We start from the raw sequence: 11,187 nt of genomic DNA on the forward strand, positions 1-11,187 counted from the left end.
GTTAAAGTATGGAAGAGAAAGCGTAAAGTTGGTTTTTAAAGTTATGGATTTGTTGATTTTGATGAATATGTGTGATGCAGAGATAAAGATCATGGCCACCAGACAGATACATATAACTATATGAAACTCAACACAAGGATGAGCATCAGAGATATATATTTGGGAGGAATCTGCTTATACATAAAGTTGAATGAGAAAAGAGAGTTAAAGTAGGAAATGGAGTCAAAGACTCTAGGACTGGGGTAGGGTTAATATTGAACTTGGAAAGAGGCAATTTACTTGAACTCTGGGAGGGAAATGATGGATGTGGATATATTTCAAGAAGTAGCTAAGAGAGGGTAAGGTACTGAAAAAGATTGGGGCAAATCATCACAATTCTTTTGAATGAGTAGGGGAGGGGTTTTGCTGTAGAATGTGATGGGGGAGAGACTGAGTGGGAGGGGGGTTGGAAATGTGAATATTTGAAATTGCTTTTGATAGGAATGGTATTAGTATCCAATTAAAGAAAATTAAAATAATTAATGGAAGATAGAGTCTCTAAATCTATAGGACCTTACAGTCTGACCTATTGCATAGTCAGTGTCCTCTATCCATTTTCAGCTTTGAAGAGGTTGAAATTTAAAAAGAGAGATAGTGATATTTGTTTAGTTTTATATTTGTGCTGATGTATAAACAGAAAGTGAAAAGAAATCAGAATCCATGGGCGCCTGGGTGGCTCAGTTGGTTAAGCATCTGGCTTGACTTCAGCTTAGGTCATGATCTCAGGGTCGTGAGATTGAGCCCTGTGTAGGGCTCTGCACTGAGCATCGAGCCTGGTTGGGATTCTCTCTCTCCCTCTCCCTCTGCCCCTCCCTGCTCATGCTCTCTTTCTCTAAAAATAAAATAAAATAAAATAAAATAAAATAAAATAAAATAAAATAAAATAAAATAAAATAAAATAAAATCTTAAAAAAATCAGAATCCATGTGAGATATAAATGATCAACCTATATATAAGTAAAAAACCCAACCAAACCCAACCAAACCAAAACAACCATCCAAAACCCAACAAACAATAAAACATTTGGCTGATAGACTGGAATAAAATTACAGTGAGTGGCTCAAAACACCTCTTTGTCAATATAGATGAAAAATATGAATAAAAGTGTGACTGAGCTGCAAGGTGTCATCTCTGAAATGAGCAGTGGAATATAGAGGTTAAATTATTACAAGCAGAGCAATTCCACAGCTTAATTACTCCAAACAGTATTGAAAGAGTGATCATATGATGTAGAGATGAATTTTATTTAGTTAAGGAACTGAATACTTTGAGAGTCTATGGTATTGAAGAGTAATCTATATTAATGTTAAACTACTATAGGACCATCATGTAGATAAATGGCAATTGATTAAGAAAGCTTAGACTATTAGGCTCATTCTATATGAGCATTTCTTCCTTATCTAGTCATGTTGACCTTCAGGAACATACCTGGGGAAGTGAGGAACCCCCGCTCTATTATTTCTATCATAAATAATTTCTACAATAAAAATTATTGTAGTTACATCGACAATCTAGACTTATTCAGTGTGATCCTCTTTTTTTTTTTTGGAAGCATGAAGATGATAATACTCACCATATCAACTTCACAAGAGTTTTAAAGTTGTGAAGATTGATGAGGATTATGATGATGAAAGTGTAAAGCCAATGTGTTAAATCATATAATTGATGAAGCTCAGAATTAATGCTGCTGTTGATGTTATTAGTATTCAGAGGGCAGATAGGAATGGTAGCATTATCTGAAGGTGATAATTGGGTATTATGCAACATTAATTGTCTCTTGACTGATTGGTATGATTGATGATTCCCTGTAGGGTCTCTTGCTTTCCTTTTGCACAGCACATGGCTAGATGTATTAGGTTGATACTGAAAACTGAAAAATGCAGATAAAGAATCAGGAAAAATTCATTCACTAGGGGAGTCATTTTAACTGCAGATTTCATGGGAAAATAGAACAGGAAAATCTTGGGGTCACTTTTCCTTCGGATATTTTTGTTTGTTAGTTGTGCTGTGTTTTGAGAAAAATAAAGGCAACTATCATTCATTTTAGGGCATGGAAAGAGTGAGGTGCCTAAGATGGCCCTGAGAGACCATGACTGAGCAATAAGCAGCCTCTGAAACTGACCCCCTCCACACACATACACATAAACAAACACCTTTTTCTACTAGCCTCCTCAATACTATCTCATATCCCAGACATGAATATGTAGGAGGTGATTTTACAGCCCTGGGGAGACCTCCTCACTCTTAAGGTCCAGGGAATAACACTGCTCATTGATCCATGGAACTCTCCATGGTGTGGTAGGAGGAGGACTCTTGGAGCAGTGCAAGAAATAAAAGTCCTCATGTGAGTAGCGGCAAAGGTTTTGTCAGGTGAGTCTTAGGCTGCTCAAGATCCTCTTCCAGTTAGGGATACTCAGCAACCAGGTAAGTTTTAGAGCAAAATCAGAGGATAAAGTTGGCCTATCAACAGAATATTTTAAGATATCATCATTGAAGTTTCTAATGGTCTCCCAACCATTTTTTTCCTGTTTCTTTCCAACCCAAGCTCTCCACATTCTATGTTCTGCCCCCTTTCTCATTCACACCTTTAAGGGAAAGATGTGAAGATAACTTCTTTAACCTCATGGTGAATGGGTCACCTTTTTTCTAAGAGGTGGATAGATAGCTGATCCTCTGTGCTAAATGCATTGCCTTAAAATGTAGGGAATTCCCAGTCAATGGAACTAATGTAGGCAGAAGATATGTGTCACCTATAGAATACTGAGTAACTTTTTCTATATTGGTTAGACATTGGACTTTTAAAATTACTTTCATTTAGAACCCTAGAGTGATTGCAGTTTGGGAATTTCCCCCTTGATAAGGGGGTTTGTGGCTCTACTATCAAGTGAGGTATGGTTATAATTAATCTCTACATTAGGAAGGTTTTTCTGTTTTCCTGTTTCCTCAGATTCTCTGTACCTTTCATTCATTCTGGTATAATGAAGAGTAAGTCTCTCTTTTAAAGGCCAGTCCTAATCTTATTCTATCATTTACAAATATCTTAGATTGCCTAGAAACTTGGAAGTTTCCCTAGGCAGGTGGAAGTGTGTTTTTTTTGTTTGTTTGTTTGCTGCTACTCACATAAGAGAATTTTGTAGTTTTATTGTTCACCTGCTCCTACAATTTAGGATCTATAACAAGGCCATTAGCTTGTGGTAGCCTGGGGGCAGATACAGAACACTTAGTCTGTTTTCCCATAAACATGGCAGTATGAACAGTGGAGGGTCAGGGCTAGATTAAACCTTCAAAGGAACAACTTGAGATCTAAAAGCCTAATCTTTAGGAGATAGACTTGAACTCCTCCTGTTTTCTAGATACTGGGCAATATAGATAAAGAACAAAATCTAAGGACCATATTAGGGAGTAAGCATCTTGGCCAAGAGATCTAATTTTGACTTCGTCTTCTCTAGTTAAACCCTCAAACTCCTATTGCACTTAACTGTAATATTCCTCAACAAGACTGTGCCTTTCCCTCTCTCTTATCTGCATCGATACTAACTAGGCATTTGACTCAGGGTAAGTTGTTTTATTTGTCTAGGCTTCAGTTTTTTTATTAGTGAAATGTGAAATGGATCAACATACTTCTGCTGCTCTTTGGATCTGTTTTTCTCTTTATTCTTTTTCTCTTCTCTCCTTCCCTCCCTCTACTTTATTTTCTTTTCCCCTCTATTTGTCTACCTCTTAAACTTTCTCTCATTTCCACTTTTTATTACAATTATTTGAGAAATATAGCATTTTATTTCTCAAAAATCACTAAATCAGACAAAAATTAAAACAATAGTTTATTGGAAAGAAATGTATGCTGGCAATCTAATAGGCCAGATATTTGAATCAACAGCTAGCTCTTTTTCATAAGAGTGATGGGAAGAAATGGATGTTTGATAGAAAGAGAGAAAATGTCCTAAGGCTGGGGAAATATGAATCAGAAATCTTTCAAAATCTTTCTCTTTTGGGAGATGTAAAAAACAGTTATAATGGGATTTTTGATTCATCATGAGCATGGGTCAGCCAGAGATACATACAGCCTGGGGGTAAAATACTCAAGAATTGAAGAGCAGAGGGCAAATTATTAAAAAATTATAAGAGTTGCAAAAATAAATGTGAATTTGACTTATTTGTGGTTGGGTGAGTCTTTTTGTCCTGGGCCAGTAGACGCTTCCTCAACAGGATACACTGTGGAGTAGTAATTTCAGGGATTCAGTCCTCTCTTACACTCTCCCAGCCATGTGAAAATAAAATTGTTTCACTCCCAGGGAAGTCAGATTCTAATATATTGCTAATCCCTGTCACTGTATTTTTAGGAAGTCATCCATCAAGATCCCACAAGCACCCTCCTCATGCCTGTGTCACACTGGCTTCATGGCAGATAATAACCACTCTTATTTCCAACACTCTTACTTTGTTTTAACTGGAATTCCAGGGCTTGAACAAAAGTATTACTGGATGGCATTCCCACTGGGTGCTATATATGTCATAGCCCTCTTTGGCAATGGTGTCATCATCTCTACCATCAAGTCTGAATCATCCCTGCATATCCCCATGTATTATTTTCTGTGCATGCTGGCGTTGGCAGACATGGGGCTTGCCCTTTGTACTTTGCCCTCTATGCTAGGCATATTCTGGTTTAACTATAAGTCCATTCCCTTTGATGCCTGCCTTGCTCAGATGTACTTCATTCACACCTTCTCTGCCATTGAATCTGGCGTGCTGGTGGCCATGGCCTTTGATCGGGTGGTAGCCATCTGGAATCCACTCATGTATGGCACCATCCTAACCAATGGTGTGGTCTGCAGAGCCGGGGCAGTCATCTTGACAAGGGCAGTCTGTGTGGTCTTCCCTGTGCCTTTCCTCATCAAACGACTTCCCTTCTACTGCTCCAACATCCTCTCCTACTCCTTCTGCCTCCACCAAGACATCATGCGCCTTGCCTATGCCAGCACTCGGGTCAACAGTCTCTATGGACTTATTGCTGTCATCTTCACCAAGGGTTCTGACTCTCTCTCCATCCTCCTCTCCTATGTGTTCATACTCCGAACAGTAATGGCCATTGCCTCAGGGGAGGGCTGGCTGAAGGCACTCAACACCTGTGTTTCACATATCTGTGCTGTACTCATCTTCTATGTTCCACTCATTGGGGTGTCTGTCATTCATCGTTTTGGAAAGCACCTTTCACCACTGACTCATGCCCTCATGGCTAATACCTACCTTCTTGTACCCCCTGTGCTGAACCCTATAGTCTATGCTGTGAAGACCAAGGAGATACGAAAGAAAATCATCCAAATATTTGTTCAAACCAAGATTACTGCAGAGGGTTAGGGTCTGCCAGTTTGAGAGAGAAGGAATCTATTCTGTAAAGGCTCAGTTATGACTATGAGAAATAAAGGTTTATATTTTTCATGTTTTCTGTGTGATTTGAATTGGACAAAAAGAGATTTCCCTGCACTGAGAGCAGGGAAATCTCTCCTTTTCCTGCACCAGATTGTTCTTTGCTTACTATAGAAAGAGTGACATTTATAGGAACTGTTCAATGTACTATCCTATAGCCCTGCATTTATGAGTTGGCATATAACAGCTGAAGGTAGGGAATATTACTAATTCAATTTTTAAATAACTCTTCTGAACACAAATGGGCCATGAGTTTAATGCCTTTTAAATTAAATCTCACCAAATTAATTTAACATTCTAGCTCAAGAATTAGGAATGACTTCCATTCTTAAAAGGGGAGAAGTGAATTATATGCATTCAATAATAAGAGAGCATCTGGGGATAATACATTATTAAAATAAAACATGAATCAGGAAAATGATCAAATTTTAGGGTTAAGAATATAAATGTGTGCAAGTGAGCAGGGGCTAATTATGTTGCATAACTTGGGATCAAAAGATTAAGGGTAAGGTTTAGCTTTTCCATTTGTGACACTGGGTATCTCTTACCTGGGCATCCAGTGTTGTTATGAAATTAAGTTTAATCATATGAGTACGACTATTTGTAAACATGAGATTCTGTGAAATTATAAGGAGTGTCTAAGAATATAAGGGAATAAGGAACTTGTATTTATAGACTGTCCACTAAGCAAAAGACACAGTGCCAGAGCCTTTTACATGTATTTTATTTGGTAACTACAGCATCCCATTCAGGGAAAGTGTTATGCACTGTCTATTATCTATGATGAGGCAAGTACAGAAAGGGAGAAAGTTTGAAAATTTTTAGAGCAATTTGAATTTGCAGTGCCAAAGCACACAGTTTTGTATACAATACAATAAAATTGTATGGGTGCAATTTTTTTTTCCTGGTATGAGTGGGTAGAGTGTGGGGTTTCCCAGGAAGGCACACAGGGTGCACTTGGAGTCCATAGGGTGATTATGGCTTATGGTGTGACAAGGGGAGTAAGTGCAGGTCCAGATGGAGGGGCAGGGAGAGGATGGTCTGGGATGAACTGAATTAAAAAAAAAAAAGCTCAAAATTAATTTACTACATACAATTTGAGAAATACTGATTTAGTAGAAAAAAACAAGATACATCTTATTTTTTTCATAGTTAATTTAAAAATATCTATCCTATGTGTTTGAATTAGGCATAGGGCTACATAATAAAAATGAAACCCACAACGACCAAGACTGAAAAAAAAAAAAAGAGAGAGAGAGAGATAGTCTAATGGTGGAGATAAGGCAAGTAAAACCAGGAATGCTTTCTAGGTGTCAATAAGGTCGCCTGGAAAGTAGAACGTGCTTCCCACTTTCTCAGGTAAGGATGGCCCACGGTCAGCATGCTTTTTTTTTTTTTTTAAGATTTTATTTATTTATTTGTCAGAGAAAGAGAGAAAGAGAGAGCACAAAGGGCAGGCAGAGGGAGAAGCAGACTCCCCGCCGAGTAAGGAGCCTGATGCAGGACATGTTCCCAGTACCCTGAGACCATGACCTGGGCTGAAAGCAGAAGCTCAGCCAACTGAGCCACCCAGGCATCCCAGTCAGCATGCTTTTGATGGTTTGTTGATATGTGAACTTAATCCTTTTAGTGCCATGACAAGATCCTATACTCAGAGTCTGGAGGCCACATTCATTGGGACATAATGTAATTCCAATTTGTTTCTGTATACCCATCTCAAGAATCTAGATAGATTATGACTCTTACAGTGTTCAGTAACCTGAATTTTGTTCTTTGCAATGTTGGAAAACTTCAAGGATAGCTCCAACATTATGAAGTCTTTCAACCTGGCTTCAGCCCCAGCTTCCTGATGCACACATTTGTCTCTTAAAGTCAAGGACTGTAGTATATAGAATAATGACGTCCCCATAATTTCCATGACCTTAGAACTGTGAGTATTTTATGTTACATGGCAAGGGAAAATTAAGGTTACAGATGGGATTAAGGTTGCTAATAAAATGACTTTGAGACGTGGTGATTACCCTAGATTACATTGGTGGGCCCAATGTAATCACAAGGCCCTTATTGTTTTGTTTTGTTTTATTTATTTATTTATTTATTTATTTATTTATTTATTTAATTTTATTTTATTATGCTATGTTAGTCACCATACAATACATCATTAGTTTTTGATGTGGTGATCCACAATTCATTGTTTTTGTATAACACCCAGTGCTCCATGCAGTACATGCCCTCCTTAATACCCATCCCCCCACTGTCCTCCCCTCTAAAACCTTCAGTTTATTTCTCAGAGTCCATAGTCTTTCATGGTTCATCTCTCCCTCTGATTCCTCCCCTTCATTTTTCCCTTCCTTCTCCATGCTATTCCTATGTTCCACAAATAAGTGAAACCATATGATAACTACTTTCTCTGCTTGACTTATTTCACTTAGCATAATCTCCTCCAGTCCCATCCATGTTGATGTGAGAGTTGGGTATTCATCCTTTCTGATGGCTGAGTAATACTGCATTGAATATATGGACCACATATTCTTTATCTGTTCATATGTTGAAGGGCATCTCAGCTCTTTCCACAGTCTGGCTATTTTGGACATTGCTGCTATGAACACTGGGGTACATATGGCCCTTCTTTTCACTACATCTGTGTCTTTTAAAAAAAATTTTTTTATTCATATGTTAATCCCATACATTACATCATTAGTTTTATATGTAGTGTTCCATGATTCATTGTTTGTGCATAACACCCAGTGCTCCATGCAGAATGTGCCCTCTTTAATACCCATCACCAGGCTAACCCATGCTCCCACCCCCCTCCCCTCTAGAACCCTCAGTTTGTTTTTCAGAGTTCATCGTCTCTCATGGTTCATCTCCCCCTCTGATTTCCCCCCCTTCATTCTTCCCCTCCTGCTATCTTCTTCTTTTTTTTTTCTTAACATATATTGCATTATTTGTTTCAGAGGTACAGATCTGAGATTCAACAGTCTTGCACAATTCACAACGCTTACCAGAGCACATACCCTCCCCAGTGTCTATCACCCAGTCACCCCATCCCTCCCACCCCACCCCCCACTCCAGCAACACTCAGTTTGTTTCCTGAGATTAAGAATTCCTCATATCAGTGAGGTCATATGATACATGTCTTTCTTTCTTTGACTTATTTTGATCAGCATAATACCCTCCAGTTCCATCCACGTTGTTGCAAATGGCAAGATCTCATTCCTTTTGTTGGCTGCATAATATTCCATTGTATATATATACACCACATCTTCTTTATCCATTCATCTGTCTATGGACATCTTGGCTCTTTCCACAGTTTGGCTATTGTGGACAATGCTGCTATAAACATCAGGGTGCACGTACCCTTTTGCATCCCAACTTTTGTATCTTTGGGATAAATACCCAGCAGTGCAATTGCTGGATCATATTGTAGCTCTATTTTCAACTTTTTGAGGAACCTCCATACTGTTTTCCAGAGTGGCTGCACCAGCTTGCATTCCCACCAACAGTGTAGGAGGGTTCCCCTTTCTCTGCATCCTTGCCAACATCTGTCATTTCCTGACTTGTTAATGTTAGCCATTCTGCCTGGTGTGAGGTAGTATCTCATTGAGGTTTTGATTTGGATTTCCCTGATGCTGAGTGATGTTGAGCACTTTTCATGTGTCTGTTGGCCATTTGGATGTCTTCTTTGGAAAAATGTCTTTTCGTGTCTTCTGCCCATTTCTTGATTGGACTCTTTGTTCTTTGGGTGTTGAGTTTGATAAGTTCTTTATAGATTTTGGATACTAGCCCTTTATCTGATATGTCATTTCCAACTATCTTCTCCCATTCTGTTGGTTGTCTTTTGGTTTTGTTGACTGTTTCCTTTGCTTTGCAAAAGCTTTTTATCTTGATGAAGTCCCAAGAGTTCATTTTTGCCCTTGCTTCCCTTGCCTTTGGCAATGTTTCTAGGAAGAAGTTGCTTCAGCTGAGGTCGAAGAGGTTGCTGCCTGTGTTCTCCTTTAGGATTTTGATGGACTCCTGTCTCACATTGAGGTCTTTCAACCATTTGGAGTCTATTTTTGTGTGTGGTGTAAGGAAACGGTCCAGTTTCATTCTTCTGCATGTGGTTGTCCAATTTTCCCTACACCATCTGTTGAAGAGACTGTCTTTTTTCCACTGGACATTCTTTCCTGCTTTGTCGAAGATTAGTTGACCATAGAGTTGAGGGTCCATTTCTGGGCTCTCTATTCTGTTCCATTGATCTATGCGTCTGTTTCTGTGCCAGTACCATACTGTCTTGATGATGACAGCTTTGTAATAGAGCTGGAAGTCCGGAATTGTGATGTCGCCGGCTTTGCTTTTCTTTTTCAACATTCCTGTGGCTATGCGGGGTCTTTTCTGGTTCCATACAAATTGTAGGATTATTTGTTCCATTTCTTTGAAAAAAGTGGATGGTATTTTGATGGGGATTGCATTGAATGTGTAGATTGCTCTAGGTAGCATTGACAGCTTCACAATATTTGTTCTTCCAATCCATGAGTTTGAAATGTTTTTCCATTTCTTTGTGTCTTCCTCAATTTCTTTCATGAGTATTTTATAGTTTTCTGAACAGATCCTTTGCCTCTTTGGTTCGATTTATTCCTACATATCTTATGGTTTTGGGTGCAACTGTAAATGGGATCAACTCCTTAATTTCTCTTTCTTCTGTCTTGTTGTTGGTGTATAGGAATGCCACTGATTTCTGTGCATTGATTTTATATCCTGCCACTTTACTGAATTCCTGTATGAGTTCTAGCAGTTTTGGGGTGGAGTCTTTTGGGTTTTCCACATAGAGTATCATATCATCTGCAAAGAGTGAGAGTTTGACTTCTTCTTTGCCTTTTAGATGCCTTTTCTTTCTTTTTGTTGTCTGATTGCTGTGGCTAGGACTTCTAATACTATGTTGAATAGCAGTGGTGATAGTGGATATCCCTGCCGCATTCCTGACCTTAAGGGGGAAGCTCTCAGTTTTTCCCCATTGAGAATGATATTTGCTGTGGGTTTTTCATAGGTGGCTCTTATGATATTGAGGTATGTACCATCTATCCCTATACTCTGAAGAGTTTTGATCGAGAAAGGATGCTGTACTTTGTCAAATGCTTTTTCTGCATCTATTGAGAGGATCATCTGATTCTTGTTCTTTCTTTTGTTAATGTATTGTATCACAATGATTGATTTGCGGATGTTGAACCAACCTTGCGACCCAAGGATAAATCCCACTTGGTCGTGGTGAATAATCCTTTTAATGTACTGTTGGATCCTATTGGCTAATATTTTGGTGAGAATTTTTGCATCCATGTTCATCAGGGATATTGGTCTGCAATTCTCCTTTTTGATGGGGTGTTTGTCTGGTTTTGGGATCAAGGAAATACTGGCCTCATAAAATGAGTTTGGAAGTTTTCCTTCCATTTCTATTTTTTGGAACAGTTTCAGAAGAATAGGTATTAATTCTTCTTGAAATGTTTGGTAGAATTCCCCCGGGAAGCCATCTGGCCCTGGGCTTTTGTTTTTTTGGGAGATTTTTGATGACTGCTTCAATTTCCTTAGTGGTTATAGGTCTGTTCAGGTTTTCTATTTCATCCTGGTTCAGTTTTGGTAGTTGATACATCTCTAGGATTGTATCCATTTCTTCCAGGTTATCTAATTTGCTGGCATAGAGTTGCTCATAATATGTTCTTATAATTGTTTATATTTCTTTGGTGTTGG

General features: G+C 38.6%; 1 protein-coding gene across 1 annotated transcript; it reads left to right on the forward strand.

The window, feature by feature from the left end:
- Positions 1-4,437: 4,437 nt before the first annotated feature.
- On the forward strand, positions 4,438-5,394 carry LOC123841407 (olfactory receptor 51H1-like). Its single transcript, XM_045871004.2, has one exon. It carries the CDS (start codon positions 4,438-4,440, stop codon positions 5,392-5,394), a length of 957 nt encoding a protein of 318 aa, XP_045726960.1.
- The last annotated feature ends 5,793 nt before the right edge of the window (positions 5,395-11,187 follow it).

This window comes from Mirounga angustirostris, unplaced genomic scaffold (genome assembly GCF_029215605.1).
Source record: "Mirounga angustirostris isolate CCGP_5_RB_7025 unplaced genomic scaffold, mMirAng1.0.hap1 SCAF_13, whole genome shotgun sequence".
Lineage (NCBI taxonomy): Eukaryota > Metazoa > Chordata > Mammalia > Carnivora > Phocidae > Mirounga > Mirounga angustirostris.

Coding starts and splice junctions, on each gene's coding strand:
- LOC123841407 (XM_045871004.2), top strand. CDS start 4,438: ATGGCAGATAATAACCACTCTTATTTCCAACACTCTTACTTTGTTTTA.